This window comes from Crinia signifera, chromosome 5 (genome assembly GCF_055691185.1).
Source record: "Crinia signifera chromosome 5, ASM5569118v1, whole genome shotgun sequence".
NCBI classification, from domain to species: domain Eukaryota; kingdom Metazoa; phylum Chordata; class Amphibia; order Anura; family Myobatrachidae; genus Crinia; species Crinia signifera.
The window spans coordinates 213952528-213971214 of record NC_139221.1 but is presented as its reverse complement, the minus strand read 5'-3'; the positions used below and the strand labels follow the sequence as shown (position 1 = coordinate 213971214).

The window sequence follows — 18687 nt, the reverse complement described above, 5'->3', positions numbered from 1 at the left end:
TCTGTCGTAAATCATCACCATTGTGCTGTCTGAGATTTCCTCCGTGTGTTTAGTACTGTATTCCTATGACACAGTTTTTTAGAAAAGAAAGTTTTTTAGAAAATATTAAATGCATCTTTCAGGGCTGTTCTCCATTCCACGGAGACTACACAGGCCAACAAGGTACATATCTCAGGGGATAAATGTCACATCATAAATGCCACCTCCTTAACTAGCTTCCTGCTGGATTCCATTTCTTCAGGCAGAGCAAAGGCTGCATGTGGAAAGTGAAATAGCATCGCATTGCTACTGGCTTCCAACGCACTGTTGACAGAGCAGACAAACGCTGCAACACTGCTGTGGAACAGAGTATATCTAAGCCTTGCTGTGTTCCTGAGCTCAGAATTGCTTTAAAGGAATTAAAGAACAGTTATATTTGCTTCAAACCTTTAACTGTCTATACAAACACATATACTGCATGGAAAACTTTGCAAATATTTGAAGGGGACTCCTGTAAAATATACTTTAATTTGCTATTATAGACTTACTGGTGGAGATTTTTTGCCTAGGCAAAAATTTGGTAATTTTAAAAAAAATGTAGGTACATTTTGGATTAGCCTTATTCAATTAAAGTGCCAATCCTTAGCTTAGGCAAAAATATCTACACTGGTGAAAAACATGCGGATGGTCAAGCTATCCAATGGTTCACGTGTTTTCACCCTTTTTGGGGCAAATTTGAGGACGTTTCCACCTGTTTCTAGTCATTTTTTCCCCAATGCCTTTTCTCCCCTCCAAAAAAAGGTGAAAAGGCATGGGAGAAAAATGACAAAAAAAGTGCAAAAACACCCACAATTTGGTTGACATGGGCTAGGCGAAAAACAGGACTAACTGAATACCCCCCTTAGTAGAAGACCAATTTGGGTGCTCATTATTTAGGAGAGCAAACATTTTGTGAACTGTTAACATGCAATTATGTTCAAGGACTGTTTATTACATTATTCAAACTCATAAAATGTTTACTTGTACTTTTATATCCTTTTTTGGCCTAATAGTGGTTTTAACCCCAAACATTATCACGGTATACAGTTTGCCTTGCATTGTGTGGATAATGTGAAACACACTGTTAGATTTTATTTAATTATTTATTACGTTTCTTATATAGCGCAGCATATTCCATTGCACTAAGCTATACAGATGTGTTCACATACATCTAGCCTTTAAACGTTAAACAACCCGGGCAAATTTTTTTTTTTCATGTTAAAATGCGTCTTATTCGTGAAACAGAGCAAGCAGCTTCTACTGATTAAAATTACATGTGGCATGCCTATATTCTGTGTGCGACCATGGATGTATCTGCATACAAAATGTTATGTTGCATTGTTTTACTGGAAAACACTGAATATTGGCATCCCGCATATCATTGTCAGCAAACGTGTCTTATTTGTTCCGTTTTGTGAATAAATATAATTTTAGCGGAAAAGATCGCACACAAAAGATGCCTCATTATATATAACATAACTTGTAATGTACGGAGGATAGATGTATCCAGACACATCTGTATGCTAGTGATTGTTATAGAGTTTGACTATTGTTATTGTGTAACACACACGTATATGTGCTGTAACATGAAGGGATTATGAGCATCTCCGTGCTGCATTATGTATGACTGTATACTTTCTGGATAGATACTTCTTAACGTCCCTCCAGGGGGTATATCTTCTTCTTGGGGTCAGGAATGTTATAAGGTAGATTTTGCTTCTCCAGGATATTGTGTCTGTCTCTGTACATTTAAATTGCCACAGAAAGCTCTTTGGAGCAAAGTACAGTGTTTTCTTTGTACAAGAGCCAGGGATTTTCTTCTCTTATGGGAATTCTCGGACTTGTATTTGAACATACAAACTGAGCGTGTTTAACCTATTGACTGTTATGTATGGGCAGCTGCAAAACCAATGGATAAAAAATAGAGGCACGCTATAGCATGAAATGAGGGCATGAGCATAAACTACTCTGGTAACACAGCTCGGCTTTATCTGAGGGATTCAAGAAGGTTGACAGGTAGAAAAATAGGAGACCCTACAAAATCTGACAGACACACAGTTGTCGCTTGTTGCAGTAACTATATTTGGATGGCATAGAGCTTTTAGTTTTTTTCTTTTAAAGAAGGCTTATCAATTAAAATTATCATTAAGTGTTGTTACACATGGTATGCAGTGTGACTGGTGGTTTATAAATGGGCACTTATCCAAAAAGTGTCAGTTTGTGTACATTGCAATAGCAATGTCTTATTTAGATTTCACTGTAAAGAGCTTTATGAGTTTCACAAACTCTTCATTCATTGGAAGTATTGTAAAAAATCATGTTGCATTAATAAGTCTTTATTATTTAATAACAATTGTGGGCCTGATACAAGGCATGCATGTGCTCTCCCCTATCAATCCGCTTGTGGCAGAAGGCGTCATAAATATCAGCACCAGCCTTGTGTGAGAAATTAATTTGAAAACAGTTGTGTCTACATGCTCACAAATGCCCTCAGAACACATCCTACCTGTGAACGAGTATGATGTATGAAGCAGTGATAATGGAGGAGAAATGAGCCAGATGGGAAGTGGTTCATGACAACCAATTAGCTGCTCTGTATAATTTTATATTATGCAAATTATAGATGTAACTGCAGTGCTGATTGGTTGCTATAGAATATTTCTCCTATGGCTCTCTTCTCCTTTATCACTGCATACATCTACCCCTGAATACTTGTCTAAAGACTGCAAACTTTGCTTTTCATATAAAACATGCACTAGATATCATACTCAAACCTTGATTACAAACGAGCAGTATTTATGTTTGATATAAAACAGAACAAATAGCCTCCGTCGTCCCTCTTGCTCAGATCTTCTTAACCACTTTGTATCATATAGCACCAATTTCATTGTATATAACGGCAGTGGGGAAAAAAATGTTTCCAAATAACTTGATTTTTTTGTAGGTGTTTAAAAATCGCCCTATATGCCTGCAGACTTTGCATAAAAAAGTCTGACCTGGTTTGTTTCAATGTTTGCTTTTTCATTACTTGGATATCAAACTGATATTTTGAGCTTCATTCAATTAAAGTACATCTTTAAAATTGACATAGTCCCCGGGCTATAGACGCACCATGGGTTGAGAAACCCTGCTGTAGCTGTTTTTGAACTTCAACTAGAAGTATAATCTGTCTGCCGCTGTCTGAAAGCATTCAAGTTTTATATGATCCACCGTTAAAGAGTCAAAACAAACATGTTACTTTGTAAAACCACAACTACAATAATATTACATATGTTGCTGTTACAATTTTTTTTTTTGGGAGGGGGGATACTTTTCAATGTATTGATTACAAGTAACTTACTATTACTTTGTATAAAACAAAATATACTGATCTGTTTTATAATGATATAGGACATTTTCACTTTATTATGCATTTGCTATGTATAGTCTGCCATCTAGGGGTAATAGGGAAGAATTACTACTATGATATTTTGTGCACAGAGGAAACACATCTGTGTGTCAGCACACAAACTGTACCCTAGAACATATCTGGTTTATTTTAATTACAATTGTAAATATATGATTTCTATGTTTTGTACCACAGTACAAGACATGGGCAGCATATGTCTTTAATGATTTTTCATTTCCTTTTTGGGGCGGGAGCATTCTCCCCAGTGCAAAGACAATTGTGGGGACATTCATTAATATGGGACAGCCGCCATTTTGTTCCCAGACTTATGACATATGTGAAGTTACTGTTCACTATATTTTCACTAAAGTATATTTGTCTTCCACTGTTCATTTCTCTACTACTTAGAGGCCATGTCTGCTGAAATTGATGGACTTAACAATAGTCCCTTTAGGCTTTTCTCAGATGTCATTACCTCTAATTGCTGCTTGATCCATTCCTCCCTCACAAAGAAAGTAGGTTTATGTGTCTTTGTCTGTACAACGCCTGCTGTCATTTTGGCGGAATCAGTACAGCTGGAATAGTTACAGAGATTAGTCCCTGTAGCTTTCTAGAAGTAAAGCTGCATGCCAGCTTTGACCTAGACATTACCGGCTTGGTTTTACTACTTTAGTGGTTTAATATGTCAGTAAAAATGGTGCAAAATTGAATAAAATAACCACATAGGTGTGTGGGGAACTAAACATTACACAAAACAGAAAGGAACTGAGTGACTTATTAACACGAGTAACTGAGTACTGTAGCCATTAGCAAAGTGTGTTATAAAAAGTGGTTTCTTCTAGTGCATGGATCTTCAAACTGCGGCCCTCCAGATGTTGTGAAACTACAAATCCCAGCATGCCTTGCCACAGTTTTGCTATAAGGGAGTGTTAAAACTGTGGCAAGGCATGCTGGGATTTGTAGTTTCACAACATCTTGATGGCCACAGTTTGAAGACCCACGTTCTGGTGACTGTACTACATACTTCTAGAGTGTTGTACATTATAATTGTTATGAAATGAATACGTATGTTCTAAATGTTTCCCTACAAATGTTTCCCTACTAAAAGCAAAGCTCTTGACAGTTAAGCACAGATCGTTCAGCACGTGCAGTATATATTTAGTCAGATTATAGTGGCGCACGGGACCGCGCATTGCCAAGGAGCATACACACGGACCGATCCCTGCTTCATTCCTAAGCGATCTAGTCAGATCACTTACAAGTTGGGCTTTAATCACCCCATCTGTATGCACCATAAGGATCACATTAACAACTCTCCATGCACTTTTTGGACAATTAAAAAGGTACATGCATTCCACATATTGTGATATATTCAAAAACTGCTGTTTGAAAGAACACATTTTCTATAACAGAAGAGAAACAAAATGGCATCTCCAGTGTGCAACATAAACCACCAACACTCCCATGCATCTTCTTGTAAATTAAGCCCAATTTGCTCTTTTACTGTGTTTGTATAAATATTAATAGTAGTATTCTTATTCCCTACCTGCAGCATATAAACAACGATCATATACATGGAGAAAAAAAAGAATTTGTATGTAGGTGGCTGGACTGTTCAAGAGAGCAGAAACCATTCAAGGCTCAATATATGTTGGTGGTGCACATGAGGAGACATACAGGAGAGAAGCCACACAAATGCACTGTAAGTAAGACATAAAAGATGTATGAGGTTTTGTTTTGTTGATTTTTTCCCTTACTTTCTTTAGGAAACCAAAAACGTTCCACTCTATGCTTGTGTCCGGCTTCTACCATATAACTTTTGTTTTAGTCCATAAAATAATGTTTGATTCCTTCTGTAAAAATGTGGATTTATATTTTTAGTTGTCATAATTTGGACCCATGTGACCTTTTTATTTTTCAATTTGTTAGTAGTATGTTAAAATTGGTAAATATATTTAGTTTTAAAAATCTTCTAGATAATGTGGATGCTGACCCGATAACAAATAAAAGAAAATTAAGAGTTTTACCAAGGTTTAGCAGCTATTTCAAGAGAATGTTAGTAAACTTTTCTCTATTTTCTTTAGTTTGAAGGTTGTTCGAAGGCTTACTCCAGATTAGAAAACTTGAAAACTCACTTAAGATCTCACACTGGAGAGAAACCGTATGTCTGTGAGCATGAAGGCTGCAACAAGGCTTTCTCTAACGCATCTGACAGAGCCAAGCACCAAAACCGAACTCATTCCAATGAGGTATATGCCAATTGCTATAGGAATTTATCATTGCCACGCCATTATATTATGAAGAGCTATTTGTGTGTAGAGTTTTGACTATCAGATTTTGGCTAACTGCACTTAATATTTACTTGAGATTAGCGCTATCTTGCAATTTGGCCCTAGACCAAATACACTCTACAGACAACATAATCAAGATAGACTTCCCTGTACAATCTATTTAGCCATGCGATATCGATGCTGCGAGGCTGCGCGTCAGGAATTGCATCGGGATTGCATGCGGCTGAATACCGTGCGATTTTGATTAACTTGCTATGCAATTTTGACTATATAGTGAAAATCACACCGTATGTGCACAGCTTATGACATTATCATCCTATGGAAAACTTCAACTGACAATAGACAGTCAAAGTTCAGCAACCCAGTCAGTGTCTACAGGGAGCAATGTGTAAGGGACATACAGTATTGTTAATTAATCCAAAAGCCACATAAGATTATATACAGTATGAGGAATATAAATTGCTAAATACACTATAAAAGTCTGATGGTTTGAAAGCATGTATTGCCAAATGGAAAACCCAATTTTGTCTACATGTACAGAATGTATATATATATATATATATATATATATATATATATATATATATATATATATATATATTACTATATCAGACATTATTATTATCCATTTCCCTTTCATTCTACCATTTCTAATTCATTTTATACTATTACTCTTCTCACACTCATCTGGCAAATGCCTATTAACATTACAAAATCGGATAATGCTTATAATCGTTCATTGAGGTGTACCATTGTTACCAGCTGTCTCTATAACATATCATCAGGATAATATTTTAATTGAGCAGTTCTCTACATGGGAAGTATGCAAGGAATGTGGAGAGTGAACTCAGGTTTTTTTTGTTTTGTTTTTTACTGGAATTATTAATTTCTTGGATTTTTAGTATATAAGTCATATTAATAATAGTCAGTTCTTAATATATTTGAAATAAAAGTGCTTTCAAGTATGATCATTGTTTTTAAAGGGTATACATTTTAAGCTTCTGAAGGAGCTAGTTGCATTCTGAAATTACTGATAACAGAGAACACTAAGGGGGGCATTTAATAAGATGGGAGTTTTTCACATGGGATGTTGCTATGGGCAAACAATGAGAATTTGCTTCTTATCTGTTTGGTTGCCCATAGCAACATCCCATGTGAAAAACTCCCATCTTAGTAAATGCCCCCCTTAGTGTTCTCTGTTATCAGTAATTTCAGAATGCAACTAGCATGCTGAATTGAATTTACCCCACTGTTAAAAGGATCGCTGTTGACTATGAAGTCATTTTTAGTGTATTATACTTTTTTAGGTTGTAATCAAATATTTTAGGTGAAGTGGAGAGAAGTAGATAGGTGTTTTCCAGATATGAGTCTTCCTCTGTAAATACGATAGAGAATAGAACGTTGACTAGGGAAGAATTCACCATGGTAGTTCAGTGCTGTAAAACATATTTCTCATGCTCTTATTCAGAATGCCACATTGTACTCTATAATTGTGTCACTGCAGACATACATTCATTCGCCAGCTAGTCTGACCTGATTTTATGTTCCGTGTTTATGTGTGTGGAGTATTTAGAAGTGCCTTTGCCATTAATCAGGCGGCTCGTCCCTCTTTTGTTTTTGCTGCAAATACATCACTAAATGGCAGTACATGTGTGAGAATTGATGACAAAGCTGTTTCCTCTTCATCCTATTGTAAGCTGGCAGTTTTAGGATATTACATGGTAGAAGTGGGTCACCACCAACATATGATCAATCTCTTTTACACTTTATATAGAAATAGATTACAATCAGCCATGAATTAATACTTTTACAAATAAGTTTCATTAAACTCTGGGACGTGTACATCAGTTGGATTGAAACATAGTGATACCCCTTTCACATTGCAAATGCCAGGTCGAACCTGGGATTTTGACATGGGTCTGCCCTGGGATTGTCTTGACATTTGCGAGGTGAAGCTTCCACAGAAACCGGGCAATAAGCCAGGTCGATGAAATCATCGGGATGGCGGGGCGGCGGTGCGTGAACAGGAGGTGGGGGATGCAGCACTTGGAGCTGACGCTGCCTCCTCCCTATAGTGTCACTGGGACCCAGGTCGCTCAACCCGGGTTTTGTACTTTACTTCTTTTGATACTGGTTAGGGCAAATGTCTCTATATGGATCTTTGTATATTAAATTATTTAAATTAAAAATAAGCGTTTTTGTTGCTAAACCAATATTTAGGTTTTTTTAGATAGTCATAGATCAACTATGTTTCCATTCTGTAAGTTTAATGGTTAACAATTTTCCCTGCAGAAACCATATGTGTGTAAGATCCCTGGCTGCACTAAGCGTTACACAGATCCCAGCTCATTGAGAAAACACGTGAAGACAGTGCATGGTCCTGAGGCCCATGTCACGAAGAAGCAGAGGGGAGACATCCATCCAAGACCTCCTCCACCAAGAGAACCAGGAAGCCATTCACAATCCCGGTCACCAGGCCATTCAATTCATGGTGCGCATGGAGAGCCCAAGGACCTCAGTAACACTACCTCAAAGCACGAAGAATGTCTCCATGTCAAAGCAGTGAAAACTGAAAAGCCAATGGTATGTCACTTACTGTTGTATAGTTACCCTTCCTCACCCTACCTAGTAATCGCAATTATTACCTTGTCAGTGATGGCCAAGGAATACAATTAATACCTGCTTTATTACAAGCTAGTTAGCTATCAGACCTCCCAACGTACTGTGGGGGGAAAACTTCTTAAGGTGACTGACTGGCTATGCCAATGTAACTTACTGATGAACTTGATGTACATTGTGCTACAGCGCCAGCTGGGCAGCCTAAAGACAAAGTCTCCTTCTCACACAGCAAGCATTAGATCCTACATGCCATTTGTATAACCTTCATCAGATGCACATGGGCAGTATGATTGGCGAGTCCCTGAGCACCCATGCACGTGTGTTAGCAGCATTACAAGCGGAGCTACATATGTATTAGCCTAGGGCACCTGGAACCTGTAATCAGGCCCTGCTGGTACTTTATCTTCACTTTTTCTCCAAGGCTTAGTACAGAGACCCCTTTATCTCTCTGAGCTTTGCTAAATCTTCCTCTTACTGTTATAAAAGAGCATGAAGCTTTATTTAACCCTCAAACCAGATACATTAAGTTGAAATGTTGTCTTTCAATTTACAAGGCATAAGAAAATAATTTAATATTTATTTATTAAGACATCTCTCTTCCTGAAACTCAAACAGCATTCCTCCACAATATACGGTACTATTGTAGGGCAAGTGAAAGGAGATACATTAACGTCTAAGCCTGTGACAACTTTTCTGGGGTTACTAACAAGTTAATCAGTGCATGAGATATTTGCTAGACCTACAATAAATAAAACCTAAAGTAAAATAGCCTAAGCAAAGGGTAGGGGGGCACAGGGCTTTAGGAAGCAGTCTGGATTTTTCGCATGCTTTACATTTTTTAATAAAGAACAATTGAAAAAAAATGATTCTTTTAACAAAGCCCACAGCTTCTTTCAGTGACTCTTCTTCATAGTTTAGCTTACAGGTTCCAGTGAGATCTTTCTCATAGGCAGCAATTGCACAGAATAAATATTATAGTCGTAATACTTATTTAGCATTATACTTACAATTTGTAGCAATATATTGGGTTGTATTCACTATGAATATAAAGTTTAAAATCCTGAGTTCAACAATTTAATATTAGTGATATTAATAGCAGTAAATTATCTTAGAGATGAGAGATTCTGTATGTGTATTCATGACTTTACAGTGTAATTACAGTTCTTGGCTTGTGATGGCCTTATTTATATTTATACATCCAGGTCAATCCCTCTCCCTCTTATCGGCATCCATGTGCCAGTAAATGAGATCGGCACATTCCCCATGAAAATAGAATCCTTAATGCATGAAATAAGGAATCCTTTATAACAAATATGGCCCTTAAAGAGATAAGTCATATAAAATGTGTGGGTAATATAAAGTACTGCCGATGTGTGTATCCAATATGTTTATTTGTAATGAATTGTGTGGAGAAGGGATACAGTACATCTGTCTATCAGCATAATGCATGTAAAATAACCTTGTAATGTTTCTGTGACTGCTACTGTGTTGTCTGATTGTTTCTGTAACTTACTCTGACTAATTTAATGTCTTTTCTGTCTGATGTTCTTAAATGTCTTACTCAAACTTACTAAGGACAGTGGGTAATAAGGTGAGGGATTACATTATTTTGTATATGTTTGCAGTAAAAAATGCATCGCCTTACTTCTGTATAAATTGTGATTCTCATGTCATTTCTCCTAGAAGAGCAATCATTACTTTTGTTACATTGTACCATGTTGTATGTGTTATTTCAATCAGTCATTAGTGATGTTTGTATTTTGTGTGTTTTATCAGTGTATAAAGTGAAAGTGTACATTAATGAGCCTAGTTAAGGAATTGGTCAAATTACATGAGCTGTCACATGATGTAACAGGAATTAGTTTTGAATTATGGGGGTGATTCATGTTGGCTTGACCCCTACCGAACGACCGCCCTCCGCACCCAATGAATTCCCTCAGTACCATGCAAGGGGATGTGCAAGGGGATGTGCTCAATAACATCCCCTCGCATGTGTCCGCTAACAGGAGAATTCATTTGATGGTCGCAGATCATGAAATGATTTCTAATGCCTGCAAAAAAAATTGTTCGATGTCCGCTGAAGACGAGGCGGTCGCTGACGTCATGTGACAGCAGCCATCCACCCCCGCCAGGCATTGCCCATCTGCGTTCCCAGGGGAAGATCGAGCATTTTAATTGGGAAACTCATAAAACGCTGGGCGTTCCACTCTAGACGTGTGACAGGGGCAGCAACGGACTGCATTGCATAGAGCTGCGACGACAGCATGGTGTGGTCTGCTTCGCAGTTAGGCTGCGCAGCAGGGCGGAGCCAGTAGTGTGCGATAGCAATGTGCACGCAAAATCTTATGGTTGCATCATGGGGAGGGACCAGCACGGATCATGGCTTTGCCCTGTGCTGGGTGGCCCCCTGCAGCCTAACGCCGGGAGTTGTAATTTCTAATCAGGCCGATAGGGAGGACTGATTGAAAGAAAAGGGACATTAGATAAATGCACGTGGGGATGTCTGATCGACATGTTGGGAAGTATGATGGGCATATTGTGAGGCCGGTTGGGCATGAAAGAAGGTCTATGAGGGACATATGGTAGAGCCTTAGTGGAATGTGTGAATATCTGATAAACATGTGAGGGGGGGCTGTGGTGACATTTTGGAGCAAGTAAGGAGCTTGTGGGGGCCTTTTAGGGATGAGTGCTGTGAGGGTGCCAGGGCAGGTTTTATTTATGCATTTATTTATTTTCATTCTTGAAATAAGGCTTATTCATCCCTTTGAAGGCTGGGGTGCGGTGCACACATGCAGCTCTTGACATTTATCAGGTTGCACAGCACTACATTAACAGCACTAAACTGTAGCTCATAGCACACTTTTATACAGAATCATCAGACAATAGGTGTACAAGGTGCATTCATGCTCCTAGACATAACTATCATTTGTTTTTAACAAATGTATAATGTTACTATTATTATTAGGTATACAAAGTTTGTGTCTAGTGTTTTATTGAAAGCGATATAGTTTTTTTTTCAAAAATATTTACATATATTAATATACATTTGGTTATAGTAGACTGATGTTTATTATTTGTCATTTTCTCCAAACAGACATCTCAGCCAAGCCCTGGTGGTAAGTCTTCATGCAGCAGCGAGCAGTCCCCCATCAGCAACTATACCAACAGTGGGATCGAGCTTACTCTAAATAATGGAGGCAGCGTAGGAGACCTCAGCACCCTGGATGATACCCCGATCATGGACTCTACCATTTCCACAGCAACCACCGGACTTGGTTTACAAGGCAGGAGGATAATGACAGGAACCAAATGGATGGAACAAGTAAAAGTAGAAAGAATCAAGCAGATTAATGGGATGCTTCCAAGACTGAACCCAGTTCCACCTTCCAAGACACTGTCTCTACCACCACACACTGGAAATGGTAAAATATAATTTTATTATGGTTGGGAGCACAATTCCATTTTTTTTAATTCAGTCCATATTGTAAATACTGTATAGCACTTAAGGAGTGGAGGATTCATACCTGATCTTAAGTTTAGCTCTCCAGCAATCTAGTTATTTCTATACTCTTCATTTCTATTTTGTTTCCAAGAGTAACAAATATTTTTGTGTTTTTTTCATAGTTTTGTACTTTGTTGCTCTGTTCACAATGTCATGTATGCAACACATTACCATGTGCATATATTGTACTTTGATGACACTTAATCTGTGTCCTTTTTTTCCGCTTCAGGTTTGCAGTTGGGCGGCAACTTCAGTTTGGGAGGATCAATGACCATTCTTCCAAACAGAAATGAGCTTTCAAGCACGGACATCACAGTATTGAATATTTTGAACAACAGGAGGGACAGCAATACTAGCACAATTAGTTCTGCGTACTTAAGCAGTCGACGGTCTTCAGGAATCTCACCATGCTTTTCCAGTCGAAGATCCAGTGAAGCTTCCCAGGCAGAAGGAAGGGTTCAGAATATAAGTGTTACAGATTCATATGATCCCATCTCCACTGATGCCTCAAGGAGATCAAGTGAAGCTAGTCAGTGTGATGGGCTACCAAGCCTCCTTAGCTTTACTCCTGCACAGCAATATAGGCTAAAAGCTAAATATGCTGCTGCTACAGGTGGTCCTCCACCAACACCATTGCCTAACATGGACATGATGAGTCTAAAGTCCAGAATGGCATTGCTGGGTGATACCAGAGATAGTAGATTGTATCCTCTTTCTTCAAACAATGTCCCAAGAAGATGTAGTGATGGCGGAGTAGGCACTTATGGAAGAAGGCAATTGATATCAAATGAGCTGCAAGGAAATTCTATGCGAAGAGCAAGCGACCCTGTAAAAATGGTCTCTGCTAACTTGTCTACTGGTAGAGTTCATCGCTTCAATAGTCTCAACAGCATAAATTATCATGATGTGCAGCCACCTATGGAAAGGCGCAACTTGTCCCTGCAAAACTATACCCACGGCGTGTATTCTCCCTGTCCTCCCAGTATAAGTGAAAATGTGGCTCTTGAGGCCATGATCATGGAAGCAGAAGGAAACCTGGATGATGAGGATTTCTTACCTGATGATGTGGTTCAGTATCTTAATTTACAAAACCAAAATCAAACAAATTCTCAAAACAGTGATACAGATAAATTACAAAATAGTGCAGCTTCAGGGAGGAACATTAACAATTATGATCAATCCCATATCGCTAACAACTCCCTTAATCAGTCATTTCACAATGTGGAGCAGGTAGACCAAGCTAATAATAAAAATCACCTTCCGATACAATGGAATGAAGTTACCTCAGGCAGTGCAGATCATTCCCCTTCCAGGGTAAAGTATGGGCAGCGTTTTGCTACACAGCAGAATCGAGCTTTTGGATTATACAATAATATGATGGTTCAGCAGCAAAACATGGCAAAGAGCATACAGCTGCAGCAAAGAGCATATCAGAATACACAAAACAATCCTCAAGTTTTACAGCACAATCTTAATCTGTATAATAATTCTCTGTCTAGCCAGCCCAACAAAGATCAGCAGTACCCAGTGCCAGGGATTTCCTGCAGTCCAGCCACCCGGGGACAGAAGTGTACGGGTAATAGTCAGTTGAATAATGCTCAGCAGAACCTTGTACCTTCCATGCACTATAGTGAGCAGCCACCTGATACAGCTGACCTATTTCAGAATCAAAATCTTCTAAACCAAGAATATGTGCAACAACTTGCGACTGAACACATGATACATGGCATGCATTTCTTAGGAGTAAATCGTTCTAATCAGACAGTCTTAGGTCACAACATGGAGGCTGCACAGAGCTTCCCATCTTTGTCACAGCCCAATGCTAACCAGCAGATGCCACTGAGCAGGAACTACCAGTCATATGCAAGCATGAGTGGAAATGGCAGGCAAAATATACAAAGAAGCATGGGCTATCTGCAGGAACACGTGAATGACAACAGCCAGCAGATTTACAAAGTGAATGGTATTAAAGTGGAAATGCAGCCACAGCAACATTGTGCGGCTACTCAAAACTACTCCGGTCCATTCTATGACTTGTCCATTGGCTACAATCAACAGCGAATGAAATCTGGCTCCCTGACTCTCACAGAAGCCAACTGTCTCCTAGAAGATAGCAACAATACAAATACTTCAGAGCTCCTCTCGCCAGGCGCTAACCAAGTGACCAGCACAGTAAACAACATTGATGGTAGCACTTTAGATGGGGTGCAAATTGATTTTGATGCGATTATAGATGATGGTGATCACGCCAGCTTAATTTCAGGCGCTCTTAGTCCAAGCATCATCCAGAATCTGTCGCGTAATTCATCACGTCTTACCACTCCTCGAGTGTCTCTTACATTCCCAACCATGCCAGTGAGCACCAGTAACATGGCAATTGGGGACATGAGTTCTTTGCTAACCTCACTTGCAGAAGAAAGCAAGTTTCTTGCTGTAATGCAATAGATTGGAGGACTGGACTGAACTTTAAAATGAAAAAGAAAGCAACTCGTTTTATATGTATTTTAGCAATTTTTATCCCAACGAAATGGGATACATTCCAAGTATGTTCCATTTATGGAATAAAGACTCACACCCTAAAGTGTTGTAGGGAGAAATAGTCTTCCATTTCAATTTTGGATCAGTATTGTCAACTGAAAACCATGTCTTTGTTTTTCCCCCAATGCTTTCTCCCTTAGCGTAACACAAAGTAAATGTGTAATGTCTGTGCATGTACGACATGTAAAAAAAGAACAAACGTCTTATTCTGTTTAGTTGTTATGTTAGTCAATTAGAAGACTGATGTTATATAAAATGTACTTTGTTAGGATAATCCGAATTTGTTTGCAGTTTTCAGCAGACTCATCACAACTTATTGTGACTTCTCTGCCCATGTCTCAGTCACATTTCTATCCAATGTGTTCTCAGCCTGTTTATAAGGAACATGCTGTCATATTTCTGCACCACTAGTCTATAGGGCAATGTCTATGTGGATAGTGTTGAAGGTTGCATGCTAAAACGGATGTACAGACATGTCCCAGTCTTTGTATAAATGTTGCTTTCAATTTGTGTTCATTTCACATAGACCTGTTTTCTATCTGGTGTAAAAACATATGTTAAACAGCAAGTTTGTTTCTTAGAAATGGGCACATCTAGAACAGAGGCAATCAATTTGTGTTTTTGTGTCATGTCTGATTTTAAAAACGCCATACTTTACTTGTTTTGTCCTTCTAAATTATATTCTGCCTAAAGGCCAGATCTACATTAATACGTACGGTCATTTCTGCCTATGCCCTGATTTGCAGAGAGGCATTATTTTCATAGAGAGGGAACTACCCACTTCTAATCAGTATAATTGTTGTTACGTGCAAAGTGTATGGTATTCTTGAATATTGCGGAACGGTACAGTACTTGATTTCGTGTAGCACTGCGGACATGTTTTCCCAAAGATACTTGGTTTTACTTGTTAATTCTAAAAAGGTACTACGTTTTTCTCATGTTTTTACTGTTTTGTTCATTACACACCATTGTTTACTACATTCTTGAAATGTATGTGCCTTATTTTATGTTTATTCTTTAAGGGGACCAAGAATATTGTCAAATCAGAGTCATCTTGATACAGTTTGTCAGTGAAGTCAGCAGATAGCATGCCACTTTTACTCATGTCTGACTTCTGTTATCTTCTAATTTTCATGATCGTTCATTGTGTGAAATGACAGAATGGCCTCTGTATGGCGCATCTAGCAAAATTGTAAGATAAAAACAAGTACTCTTATTTGTCACTTTTTTTTTACAATCTTTTTTTGTATTGAAATGTGTACTCCTTTTTTTTTACTGTGTAAATACCTTAAAGTGCGCTAGACATAGAAGTATGACTTTATAGGCTTGCTAGCCATAGTTCATTACAGACATGCAGCAGCTGTGGATCTAATAGTCTTGAACCTTGGACCAGCGTGAAGGATCTGTAGCACTATGTACACAATAATTGTACTTTTTGCTCTCAGACCCACTTAGCTTTTTGTAACAAAAAAGAAAAAGAAAAAAATTCTTACCTTAATAAAAGAACTTTGTACTTACCTATGTTTGTTAGTCTATTTACTAAAGCACATAAGTAAAATTAAGAGGTTGTTTATTGCCAGATTGATTTTTTATATTATTTTTTTAACCCAAGTGGACTTTACTCACTAGTCCTTATTCAGACCTGAGCGCAGTACAAATTTGTTCTCAAAATGGGCAAAACCATGTATACTGTAGGTGGGGCAGATGTAACATGTATAGAGAGAGTTAGATTTGTTTGAGTTATTTTGTTTCTGTGCAGGGTAAATACTGGCTGCATTATTTTTATACTGCAATTTAGATTTCAGTTTCAACACCCCACCCAAATGCAACTCTCTCTGCACATGTTACATCTTCCCAACCTGCAGTGCAGAATGGTTTTGCCCAAAACAAATTAAATATAATTCTGATAAATATCTATAAATATATTCTCATAGATACATCATTTGGGTATTTATATGGCACAAAATGTAATGCAATTGGTTATTTTCAGAACTTAGGAAATGCCACAGCCCCAGTTTATTCCATATTGCTTCTATATGTATGCCATAGCTTCACCCTGCTAATAGACCATGCCACCACGTATTGCAAGGCAGCGTCATACGCAAATAGGATTATCCAAACACGTTAATGAGGAAACAATAGAAATACGGACTAGGTATGAGGACAGCAATATTCAATATCAGGCTTATTGATAAATATGAAATAACTTAAATCATGCATTAAGAATATACAGTAATGATACATGTATACCCAAATGCCCAGCAGTAATCACTACAGGAGGAGAGAGAAAGGGGCCACAGTTCAGTTGCAAATACATTCACAAAAATAAGGTAAATGAAAGTCCATTTACAGAGAAGGTCCAAACAGAACTCTTAAAACTGAAGGTGAATAGATCAATGGGGCCAGATGGGATTCATCCAAGGATACTAAAATAGCTTAAAGATGTGCTGGTAGCACCATTAACAGAATAATTCAACCAGGCACTACCTACAGGTGCAATTACAGTGAACTGCAAAAGATCAAAACCTAGGAAAATTTGAGTAACTACAGACCAGTAAGCCTTACATCAGTAGAAGATAAAGCAATGGAAAAAAAATAACTATTAAAAGACACGACTGTGGGATTTCATGAATCAAACAACTTACAAGATCCCAAACCGCATATATTTACTGGGGAGATCATACCTTATTGGCTTTTTTGACTCTATAACTAAAATAATATATGGGGGATGGGGGGGGGGGGGGCATAGATGAAGCAAAAAAAAAAAAAATTCTATCTAGACTTTAGTAAGGTCCTAGAACGCAGACTGCTAAATAAACACAAAATCATGGGATTGGATTATAAAACAGTTTAATGGATAACGACCTGGTTGGAGGATGAGAAACAGACAGTTGTAGTAAATGGAGTGCATTCTATGGTGGGAAGTATTACCAGGGGAGGGTTATGGAATGCTAGGTTGACCATGTCTAGGTTGACATTCATTAGGGTTGAGATTATACCTAAAGAATAAAAGAAGGGGCAGACTAGATGTACCAAATAGTTCTTATCTGTCATCATCATCTATGTTTCTAGGTTAGTCTGGTGCTACTTTACTTACACTGAAACATTTGTAGTGTGTGATATAAAGTGGTAAAAAGTGGTCCAAAGAAGGATAACCAAAGAACAGGCTCAGGCTCATTGTGCACCGGGGAATGAAGTCTAACCTATCTGCTCTAGTGTGACAGAAGAGCTACTATAGCATAAATTACTGAACAAGTTAATGCAGGTTAATAGAAAGGTGTCAGAACACAAATGAGTGCCATGGGCATGTTGCTGAAGTGACTGCATGCCTTTCATCGTTCACATTAGAGACAATACTCGGATGAAAAAATCTGCACTTAAAGGGGTAAATCTGAAGATGGTATGTTGCTCATAGCAACCAATCAAATTGTTCTTCTTTGTGAACAATAAAGCTTTTAGTCTTTCCTCCCTTCTACTCCAGCTCACATGAAGTTAGGCATGTTGGAAATAGATGGGGGAGAGAACAAATTTGTAGAAAACGTTTAAAAATTTAGAGTAACAAAATCAAAATTTAATGGAGAAATCCCTGTGTGACATACCACACTCACAAGCAATAGTGTGGTGATAAACTCATAAAGGTTTCTTTCTGGTGTACTTCAGCCTTTATGAGATATACCCAGTGGTAAAGAGAGGATAACTGTAATGTACTTTTTCAACTCACATGTACACACTGGTGAATACACATATAAAGGTTTCTTTTTGGATCGTTTTCAAAACTCACAATTCAGTGCACAATGTAAGATACACAACTTTGGTCTCCTATTCCCCCCCTCACGATGTTATACAAGGATAGCGTATGATATATTTAGACACACGTCCACTTAGCACATAGAGTGGGAAGGATCAGGAGAACCAAAATCGGGCGCACAGTATCTAGTAAAATTTATCAAATTTAAAGAAAAGTGTGGCACCTGATGCTCTCAATTGGGGAATTCTGCAATCCCCAGCAAGGTCCAGAAATGCATACAAAATATCAAGACAATAATTAGAGAGCGCATATGTGACACTATTAATTTTCTAATAGAAAAATGTATTCATATTCACACACCTGTATGATGGACAATAAAAAATCTATACATAAAAAGCAATAAATTGTATACACGTCAATTAAAAAAAGCATAAAATAGCTGTGGACAACACATTAGATCATAAGCTTGTTGGCCCAATTTTTAGCAGCATATACGAATAGTTGTACTCAGTGATCAGTCTCTGTAATTGGTAATTATTTAGCAAGATTGTATTTATGCGTATCCGAGGACTGTTAAACTTAT

General features: G+C 38.1%; 1 protein-coding gene across 4 annotated transcripts in view; it reads left to right on the top strand.

Annotated features, from left to right (window-relative positions):
- Positions 1 to 15859, top strand: part of GLI3 (GLI family zinc finger 3) — a 192929-nt gene extending 177070 nt beyond the window's left edge. For all 4 annotated transcript variants that reach the window (XM_083188516.1, XM_083188514.1, XM_083188515.1 and 1 more), the window contains 5 exons: positions 4959 to 5108; positions 5491 to 5655; positions 7990 to 8280; positions 11411 to 11738; positions 12048 to 15859. In XM_083188516.1, the coding sequence (XP_083044642.1) occupies positions 4959 to 5108; positions 5491 to 5655; positions 7990 to 8280; positions 11411 to 11738; positions 12048 to 14263 (3150 nt within the window). In that variant the 3' untranslated portion in view covers positions 14264 to 15859. The remainder of the gene's footprint in view (positions 1 to 4958; positions 5109 to 5490; positions 5656 to 7989; positions 8281 to 11410; positions 11739 to 12047) is intronic.
- Positions 15860 to 18687: the final 2828 nt, after the last annotated feature.